At 50.4% G+C, this 14,439-nt stretch overlaps 1 protein-coding gene across 1 annotated transcript in view; it reads left to right on the top strand.

The window, feature by feature from the left end:
- Positions 1-14,047, top strand: part of LOC128715994 (protein tiptop) — a 130,062-nt gene extending 116,015 nt beyond the window's left edge. The window contains exon 4 of the mRNA XM_053810915.1: positions 10,147-14,047. Within this exon, the coding sequence (XP_053666890.1) occupies positions 10,147-14,047 (3,901 nt within the window). The remainder of the gene's footprint in view (positions 1-10,146) is intronic.
- Positions 14,048-14,439: the final 392 nt, after the last annotated feature.

Below are 14,439 nucleotides of genomic sequence, written 5' to 3'. Positions count from 1 at the left end.
ATTCAGTTCAACAAAAACAAGCAAGCGGTCTGGAAGCATATTTCGCGTCGTGTCCGCGCTGTCGCTCTGTATCGCGCGAGAGCACATTTACGGGAATATGAACACGTGTTGTCACACGTTTACTGGAAGAAAAACATACAATCGCTGATAGTGACATAAAACAGTGTGCTCTAGAGGCAACTTCTAGAAAGTGTGTATTAAAAGGCGTAAAGTTGCTAGTGAGATAAACAGTAACTAAAGTGGGAAATACGAATTCTCCGAGATCTCGTGAAATCCCGACGGTCAAAACGGTATCACAAGCAGCATCTTGAAGGTTGTGCAAAGACGGTGTTTTAAATGCAGCGGAACTGACGTGCAAATCGGTGCATCCGTCATCGTGCAAGACGTCATCGAAGAACTGGTGTCACTTGGAGAGGCAAAGAAAGGAGGACAGAACGTCAGCGCGCTTGTCGGTGTGAGTGACGGCCCGTCAACTCTTCCTCGGTGTGGCGCTAGTCGTGCGAAAGAGCAAGAGCAGTTTCGTGTTTTCTGTGTGCGCAGCAGGAGAAAGAGGAGAGGCAATCCCGAAGCTGCACGCGAGAGAGTGTGTGTGATATGTGAAAGAGTGAGAGCAAGCGAGCACACTCGTACGCGAGTGAGCGAGAAGTCGCCGTGCGCATTCGCTTCTGCGCTAGTGTGCGTTCGTCCTTATGTGTCACTCGGTGTGATATCCACCACGAGATGTCACAGATGTGATAGGTTCGTTGCGTACACGGGACAGCCCAAGCATAACCCGTCGAAAGGCAGCCGTCTGTCTGTCCGCCGTCAGCTTCCGTCAGTCAAAAGTCGTCGGGTAGCGGAAACACAACACGCAACCACCGTTGGGCCCAGATACGCTTCTTCGGCCGGACACCCGTGGTGTCCTTACGGGGCCGTTTTTCTGGACAATTCGGAGCATTTTCCAGCATCCGTTTGCAGTGCACGCGCACACTGCCGACCGTCACTCTGTTTTTTTCCGTCAGCTTAACACTAACGGCATCTCGGGACGGGTTTCTGCAAACTCCAAAAAACAAAAAGGTGTTGCGCGCGTGTCATGCGTTCCCGCACCCAGAACAGTTGTCCGTGCCGTTGCGATACTGATATGCGTGTTCAGCTTGGTGTAGTTATTTGATTTGTGCAATATGTGGATGTGCTTTCGCCAGTGCAGTTTCGTAACATCTGGTACTTTCACAGGCAAACAATGGTGAAATGCAAACGTTAAACGATCGCACATTACTTGCGACGGTGTTCGAGCAGGTGATGACTCGATCGAGCCTACGGTGCACGATCGAGGATGAGTTTGAGAAGACACAGAACCAAACCGACCGAACGATGTTCTAGAGCGTGTGCGGAAGCAGCATGGTTTAGTTTGTAAGCGATCAAGTGCGAACCGACCGCAGTCACACGGTGGCGAAAGATGGCGGCAAGAGTAAAGTAAATGCAACACCCATGCGGCAATATACGGCGCTATACGAATCCAGCAAATAGAAAAAAAGATGAATGAGTGAATGCGAAGTGTTTTATGTGATACAACCCGAGCGTGATGCAAAAAAGTGCAGAAGATTATACGAAGCTACAACAAAGGGCGAGCAAGCAAAAGATGCCCCCGGCGAAACGAATTATACGAAAAATTGCATTAAGAAAAATCTAGCCCCACTAATAGTCGGATGCCCCCCAACGTTTATATCTCTCGTATTGGAGAAGAATGATCGCACTTTAAAAAATTGCTTTCACGCAGCGTTGGGTTTAGTTCTAACGCGAACCTACGTATACGGTATTTATTTTGGTTTTCGGGCTTTTCTTACGTTTTGATGCGGGTGGGCCGCATGCTGCCAACCAGCCCGAGCTGTGGCCGAAAGTGTTAAATCAATCCAGTTTGTGCAATTCGTGAAGTCCCGGTGTTTGCCAGTACAACAGTGTTCGATCTGATTGAATGCGAGAAGAACAAACCCCTAGTGTTGGTTAACCGTATCGAACGCCCGGAAAAGTTGCACAATTCCACAAGTTTTGCGTAAACGCGCGCGTGTGTGTGTGTTTTGTGTGTGTGCGTGCGTGTGTAACTCGCGTGATTGCTTCTAAAGCGTCACGGGGCAAAAAAAAGAAAATATCGCCGCACTTCGAAACGAAGATATACGGCGAACCCTACCGCGTCGACGATCACACAAAATAAAGAAGTAACCATCGCCAGGAACAGTGCATCTGTTTCTGGTCGCAGAAAGTATTGAGTAAAGGTTCAAAAATTGATAACCAAAATCTTCCATCGATGATGCTCCACGAGGCAGTGATGTTGGAAATCTACCGACAGGCCCTTCACGCTAGGTAAATTGTGATACAAGTTGTGTGACTTCCCCTTTTTTCAAGCTTAAATTTGTGAACTAGTTCAAGCTCGACGACATTCCGCGTCCTTAAGAGTTACGAAGTCTTTGCAAATTGTGCATAAATGAGTCCTTTTTTTAAAAAAATCGTTTATTTACGTTAAATACGGCCGCTACTTGAGGGTTTTTGTGGGTTTCATTTAAGCTCAGTTTTGGCCTTGATCACCAATCTAGTCACCAGTTTCTTGCGGTGCACCAACTGTCAAATGAAAGCTTTCCTGGAGTCTACTGAGATTCATCAAAAGCACTGTTTTTCATAAGAACGAATGACATCTTCAATGTCCTGGAACCTTTACATCCAGTTAACTTTTCAAGCATCGTTGATCATTTTGCCGAGAGTGATTGCCACGAAATCTCTGTAAAGTAACCTGTAATCAAAGCTTGAAAACACACCAAAAATGGTGAACTATATAAGAGAATGCCACCGTGAGTGGTTGCATTCTACCACCTGTATTATGATCTCGAACTCCCACTCGTAGCCTACTTGCTTTTCTTCTATCCGCAACATGATAGATCGAGTAAAGTGTTGCGTCTCTATAGCTTCTACTGACGCTGCGGCAATTCGGTACGGAAGTACAAGCACCTTCCGTTCAGCCACCGGCAAAAGGTACCGGAGAAGGTTATTTATTGTTCTAACGCTCACGCTTTTAATTACCTCGTTAAAGACTCCCGCGTGCTCCCGGTTTCGGTGACTGCTACAATGTAGCGAAATAGTGCGGTAAATGAGTGCGCGGGCTTCATAACGGGTGGCGACGACGACCTCCCGATCTATATGGTCCAATTTTGGCGGTCAATGGTGCGTAACGATCTCGCGCTATATGTGCCCGAGGGTGAAGAAACATGAAGCCGGAGCCACGGACAGGTCTCCCGTACTGTACTGTACTGGTCGGGATAATGTTTTCGTTCCGGCGTTCTCCTGTAACTACAACCGACAGGGCGCAATGTGCGAACACGCGCTTTTTCCGCCCAATTCGGGCATCCGTTCGGACTGCGCGTACACAGGGTTTGGGTTCGGTTTTGTTGCTGACGGCCGGTCTTAACCTTCGGGTCTGGGTGTACGGATACACTCGTTGTATGGGTGCGTTCGTTTGGCGGAACGACCGATTGCAACTGAGCGCGTGTGATATTGCGTTTTGGGGGAGGTTTGTTGTTTTTTTTTTTGGTTACTAGCATATGATGAGGTCGGGCCACACACTTGCCATGTGGCCGGGGTTAGGAGACGTTAGAAAAGGAAACCCCGAAAAACGATGTCCCGGACTCACACACCTACACTGCCACACTAGCGCACGTGAATGAAGGGTGGATTTACGAGTTGCTCTCGCTGCAATCGTAAAATTTAATGTCCTTTCGACCACGACCACCTCCTCCATGGACGAGTTCCATTCAGGAAGAAGCTGTGTGACATTTCGGTGCGTCTCTATGTTTTGTTTGTCACCATCGGACAACTGTCGCCTTAGAAACTTACCATCAACATTCGTTCACAAAAGTGGACAGCAACATACGACACTGCTACCTGAAGTTGTATAATCATTTTTCAAATGCGGACTAAGCATCGCTCACGACGCTCCTTAATTTCCTTCTATGCCATCTCCCGTATTCCGCTTTGACAGTAAAAAAGCGATCGGTCAACCGTTCGAAAAACCTCCCCGTACGTGGAAGCTTCCGTACGTAACAAACATCACCCGCTCGGAGCTAGATCACCGCACACCACCAGAAGGCGCAGCACCGAGGCAAAGCGAGCCGAAGAAAACAACCCCAAAACAACCTCACTTAATTTATATCGCCCATATTCCGTTGGTTTTCCGCCCGCTTCTCGGGTGTTTCCTCCCTTTGCCACCCATTTATTTATCGCGCCCGGCAAGGAAGGTGCCCATACGTTAAGGTTTAGCTTTTTTTTTTACTTCGTCTTTTAAGCCAATTCCGAACGGTGAGGTCCCAATTAAACCGAATCATCTTCATCTTCCACCTATACGAGCGTTTGCTACTCTCCGCGCTGTAGCATTGGCCGTGCGAGTCATCAACCGGAAACTCGATAAACGATTACAGTGGTGCGTGTGACAAATGTCAATTATGAGGAGTAATAATTCATTTTAATAACCAACCCATCCACCGGCGTAGACTAGCCCGTTCCGTTTTTGCCATCTGAGCTGGTTGGTGCTATTTGTTAGTTCAGGGTTTTATTTTATTTTTTAAATTCAACAAACGCGTCATGTGGCGATAGCGATGTGTAGCTTTTCCGTTTTTTGTCTGATCGATGTCATATATTTGCTTTTTACCGTAGCTGGTCTCACGATAGCATGACGGTATGTGTTCCGGTTCCGTTGCGGTCGGGGTCCGCATCCGACAAGGCGGGCAGAATTGATGGGTAATCTATACATTAACCGGAAATTACCGTACACAAGCTACAGGTCCCGTTGCGGTTGGTATAGGAAGGTGATACACATTACATTATCCGCCAACCTTGCGAATTGATAAAAGCGAAACAATTCAATCAAAACTATTTGTTTCTCGTGCTGTCAACTAAGCTTTACGATGCAAAGAAATCTATTTTATTACTATAAATTCGCGAGTTTCACCTTAATGTGTGTACTTTCATTTACAAAATCAATGCCACATATGAGTGAAATCCCAAACAGCCGAAAAGTGTAATGATTCACAACTGATTCACCGTGAGCTCTAATTTTAACTCACTACTAGTTCTTTGTCGCCCGCAGTCCGAACAAATGCAAGGCGACACATTTATCATTGCATGTTTCGTTCGTCTCGGAACAGGAAAACATGTGGAGTAGATGTTGTTTTTTTTCTCGTCGTGATATTTCCGTTCTCTATTCCGGCGCTAGAACCTCCTGTCCCATGATGAGGAATTCAAATGGATCCCTTGAGATATTCACACTCGTATGTCAACCATCATCAGAAGACGAAGACAAACAAAAAAAAAAGTGCCAGACTAACAGAACAGGACAGCAACCATTCGAATATCTTCTTCAAACCCTGAACATGTAGATATGTTTTATTCTCAAAACCTCGCCCTTGATCGTCGTTGTCCTTTCGTAGATGCTTCCATATCCTTTCTCGCTGTTTCAGTTTTGTTGCGTAAAACCATCAAAAAATCACGACGTCCATATCCGTTTATAAGTTTCTTTATCATACACCGGTGAGTACACCGTGCTCTCGTGGCCACATGTGCCCGAGACCTCCTGGGAGGGTTTCACCATGTGTCCAACACATACCTCACTCACCAAGCACGCGGGCGGCAGATACGCATACACTATCTAAATTAAAATTAATCCCTTTTTAACTGACAAAATTTAATTTATTACCTTTTATCTCCCTTGGCGACCCTTTCCCCGAAAACCGTATCGGCTCTACTCCAGAACCCGCCCAGGGTTCCTTTCTCTGAAGAACACCCAAAAACACACCAGCTTTTACTCGGGATTGAGTCACATCGCTTGAAGGGGACTGTGGTATAGAAAGGAACGTTGTTGTTTTTTTTGTTTCACTCTCACAGCCAAAAATCTGTCACTCAACCCGAATGGGAATGGCGTATGGCGTATGAGCCTAGAACAGACACCTAGAATACCCCACGCAGTGTGGCCGACAAAGCGTATCTCGAAGTTGCACATAAATCGTTATTTGTACGCGTTCCCGATCGTTCATCGCGCAACAACGCGGTCTCGCGATCACCATGATGTCGACCCCATGCGCTTAAGCCCCTAAACGTCATCCGCTCGATGACAGCTGAAGCGGTTTTCGTTCTACCATTTCTACTGCATTTCTTTATTCCCCGAGTTATTACCATTTTTGGGGGAGCTCTGGTGTTTGATATTAAGTAGAGGTACAGCAGCAGTGCCTCTTTCAGTACGAAGATGCACCACTGCAACAAGTCCGTCAGCGGAGTTTCCTTCTGTTGTCCTTTTCGTCGAATTCGCATGCACTTTTTTGTGCTGACTGCAGTTGCAAATACAACACCATCTTCCCGAAAGCAAGAAAAAAAAGTCGCCGGATCGCGCGACCGAAACGGAAACCCGGAGAACCCGGGTTGAAAAAGGAGATCAATAACAAAATACGAGGCAGGCGTGGTTTTGGTGCTTATATTTCTTTCGCTTCGTTCGTGTAAGCGGCATCTCTCTTTCTTCGTTCTTCTGGCCAACTTTGTTGGGTTTTGTTTTTCCTTTTGGTGCCGCGGTGTTGGGTGTGCGGGAGGCTGGTCATTCCGTACTGCGATTGGTTTTTCGGCCATTCGGCGGGTGCATTCGAGATGCACTTCGCTCGCACTTGCATTCCGTTGCAGCTTGTGCTGTTAATCATGCACATCACCTCGGACGATATTCCTGAAGGATGAGAGAAAGGATAACGATGGCTCCGGAACTCGTTCTCTCTCTCGGCGTGTGTGTAGGTGTATACTGTCACTACGCATATCGGACTACCGTCGGCCAATCCAAAACTTGACCACAGCACACGCTGTCGACGGACAGCAATCAACTCATTTTTCCCCCACGCAGCAAAAATGCGCACCACACTGTGGGTCTCGTGGAGTGGAACCTACCAAGGGGGAGGGTGGGCGAAAAAAAATCTATGATTAACGATTTGGAACACGCGCGCTCGGATGGATGGATTTTGGTCGCACCGATTGGTTGTGCCCCTTCCTTTGTGCGCGTCGGGAATTTCGGGGCCCACGACGCGTGTTTCTGCGGGACACAATTTCTTGCCAGCGCGCAACGTGAAATGTGGAACATATGGCCATTGGCAGAACCCCTGCAGCCGATGATCGATAGCGGTGTGTTCCAGTGTATTTTTAAAACGTCATTGCATGGAAATCTTTTTTTATTGACATCCCCCAAAAACACTCTGTAAACACGACGTAAATTATTACCCGTACATCTTCGATTATGCGAATGGTTTTGGAATTATTTTCATCACTTGTGCGAAAGCCTGTTCTGCAAGCATCTGAACGACACCCGGCCGGCAGCTAAGCACAGGTCCCACCATCAATCGTGTGGTTTGGTGCGATAAATGCAATTTATGACTAGATGATTTGCACCGTCCGCTATCATGCATCGGTGCATTAATGAACCCAATGCCCAACCGGAATCCATGCGAGCGGCCGTGTTCGCACCGTGCACCGTGCATCAACCAACCAACCGTTTCCACCAACAGTAGTTGCACCATTAAGGTTGACATCTAATGCCCATCCGCCATGCCGCATGGACGGACCCCCATTTGCCTTTTTATGTGTTAGTTAATAACAATAATAGCAATAATGATGATGATAAACTCGTAATAAAACAATAACTGTAAATCAAGTCGAATTGACAATGACAGAATTATCCAATAATATCTAACTGTGCACATAACTATAAATCAATTTTCCATTCCGCTCGGTGTGTCACTCCGGTGGGCTTCAAGCCTCCCCGGGACTCGTTTTCACTACGGGTTTGTGTTACCTCCCATTCCCTCGCCCTGTGTTTCAGCCCACCCCCTCTTATTTCCGAATGCATCTGACGCCAACGGTTATCCTCCGAACCAATCTAACCATCCATCCATCCATCCATCCATCTAGCCCGTGATTGGACCGAACTTCACCACCGCAAACCATTACCTTTCCCGCTTACAGTTGGATAATAATGTGTTTTTTTTTGTGCTTTCTACTTTTTGTCCACAACATAAACTCCACCACCAACACTGTCGCACTTGGATTGGCTTTGGAGGGATACTTTTGTGATGTACAGTTTTGTTCCGTTGACGTTTCTCTCACTCGCGCTCGTTTATCGACCCACTCGAGAACCGTTCTCGTGGACGTGGTTGAATGCACGCACATGATGGTTCTAGGGGTTTTTTTCCCCCCCATCCACAGAAAGAATGAACCACCCAAAAAGAGAAAGCAAAACTCCGCTTCGAAACAAAAACTAACCAGCGAAACCTCCACCATATCAATCGAAAGCAAATTCGACGAAAGAGCGCACGTTGTGACCGAACCTTGGACGGCTACATAAATAATATTTGCATTTAGGGCAATCATAATCCACTCCCAGGACACATAACACATACACCCCCAACCAGCAGTCCTCAGCCACCCGGTTTGAAGTTGAAAGGCAGAAAAGAAAGCTGAAAGCAAGTGTACGGCTTTGATGATGGATTGGCCTCGCTTGCTGTTTGTGTTTTTTTTTTTTACCCAAACTCCCCCAAAGCTTCGCCCGCATTTGTGTGTGTTTTTTTTTTCCACACGTGTGTATACACCAAAATACCCTGTTTGGGTGACACTTTTTTCTTTCGCCATGGCCAATGGGAACATGGAAAATAGTTTCAAGTTTTTACTTCTTCTCGCTCTCTACAACTTTGTAAAAACGTATTCCTGCGGGCATGCTTTGCAGTAGTGTTTTCTCCTCAGTCTGTGTATGTGTTTTCGGGCTTATTTTTTCAACTTCAAGAGGGGTTTCGGTTGTTGTTTTTTTTTTTTTGACAACCTAAAATGATCCTCCTTGGAGGCCAATGTGTTCGAAAGTAACACACACTCATCATAGTTTCGTCAACCGGCCGGCCATATTTAGACGCGATCATTCTTCATCCCCTCGCTTACCGAACCACCCATGCACCCCTTACTGGCCAAATTATTTCTTGAAGAGGTTTCCTCTTCCGTTTGCACCTCCACCAAACCTGGCCGCTTCCATGCACGCACCCCCGACATATCGCGGTGTGCTGTCATCGTAAATCAAACACAAAAGCTGAAAATTGTTCCATTTACCCTATCGCTCGGTCGCCTGCGCCAACGCCAACGCATGCGTTGATGCGCACCAGTAGCAATTGTGCGGTGCGGTTTCGTGTGCCGTCTGCGCAGCAACACCACGGCCATTCGGTCGGTGTGATCGCCGGGATCGGGATTCGGAAAATGCCAGTATGCTCCCGCTCGCTGCTCGCTATCTTAATCCCAATTGGCAGGCGGTGAGGTGAATGTTGTCGTGTTTTTTTTTCGCTTAGTTTTTGGAAGTTTGCGACGCTTTGCATCTGAATGTGCCATCGCTGCACATACGCACGCACTGGCGGTATGACTGACGATCACAGGGCCCCGTCCGTTGCGGCTGCGGGACCGGCCTGAAATTTTGAATGGTCCATAAATTATCGCGGCCAGTGCGGCACCACGGTGCTCGTGGGTACTAAGCGTTTCAGCGCACCACTTTTTAAGAATCTGCCCGGCCCCCGGGGAGAGGTAGAACGATCGTTTTTTTGCCGAAACGTGACGCTGCGCGATGAACCATAAACAGTTTAAGCTCATTTAATCCATTATTTGTAGCAGCAGCGCATCATTAGGTCATTAGATGGTTTAGCTATTTCGAAGAAAGATTAATTCACACCGCTTTTTTAATCAATCAGGGGAATTAAATTTGGAACAGATGTACGGAATATTGAAGGTTATGTAGCTTTTTATTAGCTATGAAGGGCATTTGTAGTTCGCATAAAAAGTATTTTTTACTCTACTTGATACTAAACATCGAAATGGAATAAACTAATGTGTTAATTTGTTTTTAGTACACAAAGACGTGACAATTCCTGAAGAAATCCCTGGAAGGGTTTAAAATATTCAATCTCTAAACTTGTCGTAAAAAATCCACATATGAGCAAACAACCATTGAAAACTATTCTTTTAACTTAATCTATTTTTTTATACTTAATCTATACAAGATTGAATTCTAACAACACATACCATCGATGATCTTTACTAACAATGGTTCTACCTTTCTTTTGCTTTCGCCAACAGTGAAATGGCCAGCCCTAGATGCCAATCGAGGGAATCGTCGTCGGGCGGTGGACGCTGTCCATCGGATGAGTCCATCCGCTCGGAGGGTGAGCGTGATGAGCAGGGCGCGGGCAACAACCTGAGCCCGGTTTCGATCACGCTTCCACCGACGTTACCACCGGTCGCTGCAGCCGCCCTCCTGCCTCAGCATTCGGCCGCCATGGCGGCGTACCTAAACGTAGCAGCCGTTGCAGCACAACAGAACCGGCTGCTGCTGGGGTCGCCGCTCGCCGCAGGTCTCGCCTCGGTTCGGAACGGTTCGCCCCCTGTTCTGCCACTACGGTCACCGACGGACGAAAGTGACGACGCAACGGTGCTCGACTTTAGCAAGAAGCGAGGCTCCGGTGGCGGTGGCGGTGGCGACGACGACGACGAGGACGACGATGAGGACGAGGACGGTGGTGAAGGTGGCGGGGTGGGTGGAGCGGGAGGACGTGGAAGCCGTGGTGGAGATGGCGATGGTGACGGTGATGGTGGTAGTGATTGTGGTGATGTGGTCAACCTCAGCCAAAAATCCGGCATCGGCGACAACAGTCCGCTGGATCTGTCCGTGAGCCATCGGAAGAGGACGGGCAATGAGGATGGAGCATCACCGCCACCGCGCAAAACGACCCGCTCGCTCGACTACAAACCGGCCATTGTGACACCCTGGAGCACACCGGTCACTCCCCAGCTACCGTATCTGGCTGCGGCAGCTGTAGCGGCTGCTGGTCTGTCGCCCAAGAACAACCACCACCAGCATTCCATGCACGCGGACAGTTGGAATGGCAAGCACAAATCAGTTGCAGCTGCTGCAGCAGCAGCCGCGGCCGCTGCCGCCGTTACGAACGACGCCACGAAGGCACTGGAGAAGATGTCGGAGCTGAGCCGTTTGGGCGGTGAAGATATCTACCGATCGCCGAGCACTGGGAATTCGGGTGGTGGCGGCGGTGGAGGCGGTGGAGGTGCGGGCGGCGGTGGTCGACACAGTGCTTGGCAGTCGCACTGGCTCAATAAGGGTGCCGACTCGGCGAAAGATGTGCTGAAGTGTGTTTGGTGCAAACAGAGCTTCCCTTCGCTGGCCGCCATGACAACACACATGAAGGAGACGAAGCACTGCGGTGTGAATGTGCCACCCGGTGGCGGTGGATCTGGTGGACACGCGCAGCAACCGATTCCACCACCGGCCCAGGGCAACAATATGGGTGGACAGGGTGGACAGGGCGGGCAAGGGCACGGTGCCGCTTCGAAACCGTCGCCAAGTGAACTGAACATGCTAATCAAGGAAACGATGCCACTGCCGAGGAAGTTGGTCCGCGGACAGGACGTTTGGTTGGGCAAGGGTGCGGAACAGACGCGTCAGATTCTAAAATGTATGTGGTGCGGTCAGAGCTTCCGCACCTTAGCAGAAATGACGGCACACATGCAGCAGACGCAGCATTACACTAACATCATCTCGCAGGAGCAGATCATCTCGTGGAAGTCATCCGATTCGGATAAGTCAGGTGGTGGGGGTCCTGCAGGTGCGGCCGGTGGTCCTGGTCCAAGCGGAGGTGCAGGCCCCAACGGTGGAGGCCCTGGTGGTGGGGGTGGTCCAGGTGGAGCAGCGAATGCTGCCGCCGCTGCACAAACCAACAGTCACGTCAGCGCCGTACTAACATGCAAAGTGTGCGACCAAGCGTTCTCCTCGCTGAAGGAACTCAGCAACCATATGGTGAAGAATGCACACTACAAAGAGCATATCATGCGATCGATCACCGAGAGCGGAAGCCGCCGACGACAGACGCGGGAAAAGCGCAAAAAGTCCCTACCGGTGCGGAAGCTGCTCGAGATGGAGCGCGCCCAGCACGATTACGGCAAGAACGGTGTAGAGACCGGTCCGAACTCGGCAGCGGCAGCTGCTGCCGCCGTGGCAGCGGCCGTCAACGCCGCCAACAAACCGTTGCGAGATCTCGGCGCGGGCAAGATTACCTGCGAGAAGTGTAACGAAAAGATCGAAACGACCATGTTTGTCGACCACATTCGGCAGTGCATTGGCGGTACGGCACTGCTGGCCGCTCAGCAACAGCGCGATAAGCTGAAGAACGCACTGCTCTCCAACACCATCATCCCACCCGACTCGATCTCACCCGTAACGCCGACTGGGCGCGATGGTCGCAAGAGCGTTAGTGACGATTTGGCATCTCCACTTTCCTCCCAGAAGTCACCGCTCGGGTCCGACCTGCTCTCACCGGTGTCGATGCTCAACAAGAAGGACGGTAATGGTGGCGGTGGAGGTGAAAAGAGTTCCTCACCCTCGGTGCTGAACGCGATCGAGCAGCTGATCGAGAAAAGTTTCGATACACGCTCGCGTCATGGTGGTTCGAACTACGCCGGTGGTGGTGGGGGCGGTGGTGGCAGCGGTAATCAAAGCTCGACTCCGCTCGGTTCCAGCATACTGAAGCGGCTCGGTATTGATGAGAGTGTAGACTACACCAAGCCGCTGGTCGATCCGCAGACAATGAATCTGCTACGGTCGTACCACCATCAGCAGCAGCAGGCCCAGTACGCTTCGCAGCAGTTCGGTCGCCGTGAGCGTAGCGGCAGCGAATCAAGCTCCATATCGGAACGAGGCAGCAGCCGGATGGATTCGTTGACTCCCGAGAAGAAGTTCGATACGCCGAGTCATTCCACACCGCGCGGTACACCAGACAAACCGTACTCGGAGCAAGCCGACGGCCATCACCATACGGATGGGTCGGATCTTCACGGGCAGCCACCGATCAAGCGGGAGCTACACAGCGACGATGAGTCACCGGAGGCCGAGATTAAGCCGGCACCCGAGCAGGGCAAGATCCGCATCAAAAAGGAGCTCATGCCGGAGGATGGCGACGAGCATGATGCCGATCACGAGATGCGGCCACCGAGCAAATCCCAGCAGCATCAGCGTGATGATCGTGACGATCAAGAACCACCGAGACGGAGCAGTGTCGCGTCCAGCCCTGCCCCCAGTCCACGTCTATCGACCGCCAGCGTTCCGCTCAGTCCGGCCGCCAGTCCGCTCAGTGACCATCATTCCATCGCTTCCCGGTCTACGCCCGGTGCGGACTGCAGCTCGAAAAAGTCATCCACCGTCAGCAGCAGCCTTGGTGCCCTCTCGTCCATGTTCGATAGCTTGACCGGCGCTGGCAGTGGTTCGACCGGTGGTGGTGATGCGGGCTCAACCGGTGGTTCCGGTGGGAAGAAATCGAGCGCCCACCCGTTGGCCGCGTTGCAGAAGCTTTGTGATAAGACGGAAACACCATCGGCCGGTGGTGGCGGGAGTCGCGGTGGTTCGAGCAGTTCTGCGTTGTTGGCAGCCACCACCAACAGCACCGGTTCGCGGACAGCTCCCGGAGCCATCCTGGCATTTAGCTGGGCCTGCAACGATGCCGTCGTGTCGGAGGACGTTGCCGGTGGCACAATCAAGTGCGCGTACTGTGATACCACGTTCGGTTCGAAGGGTGCCTACCGGCACCATCTCTCCAAAGCTCACTTCGTTAACGATGATGTCATTCCGGATCCGAAGGTTCCGGGCGGTGGTTCGGGTGCCCTCTCGCTTGCGGCCACCAGCGGTGCACAGTCGCTCAAGACACGTTCCTCACCCGCACCGAACTCCCCGAAATCGACCGGCTCGACTGCTCCGCTGTCACTGGTGACCGGGTCGTCTGCCGGGTCGTCCTCCTCATCCGCCTCCTCGACGGGCCGGGAAAGTGTAGAACGGCGCGCGGGTCATGAGTCGGGCAATGGACCATCGGCCAAAAGTCCTCCGCCGTCGCAGTCGCCCGCCTTCGATGAAAGTCCTCACTCCAAGTTCCTCAAGTACACTGAGTTAGCGAAGCAACTGTCGTCCAAGTACGTCTGACACTCTTAAGGCACTAGTGTCGTGACAAAGCGCCTTCCAGAAGAAAAGGAAAACCGGCTTCGGGTGCACAATACGAGGAACAGAAAGCGTACGCTTCGAAACGAGATCAATCCAACGATCGTATGGCGAACAAAATGGCGATCGTCCATGTTTTTTTAACGATTCGACGAGGGCTTTAAGCTCGCGTTGCATACCTTATTCGTACGTCTTGCTCGAAGCAGCTCTTCTGGTGCCCCTGGCGGGTGAAGGTGAATTGTGCTCTGGTGAATCTTTCCGATCCCGTCTCATGCAGATAATTCATAAAAACACACATACATACACACATATCCTTCGGGTGCACACGTACGGAGAGGAACGGTCATCGCATCGGGTCAGCGGCCAGCAAGGTAACA

The sequence above is a fragment of the Anopheles marshallii genome, chromosome 3 (assembly GCF_943734725.1).
Source record: "Anopheles marshallii chromosome 3, idAnoMarsDA_429_01, whole genome shotgun sequence".
Lineage (NCBI taxonomy): Eukaryota > Metazoa > Arthropoda > Insecta > Diptera > Culicidae > Anopheles > Anopheles marshallii.
This window is presented reverse-complemented; position numbering and strand designations above follow the sequence as displayed.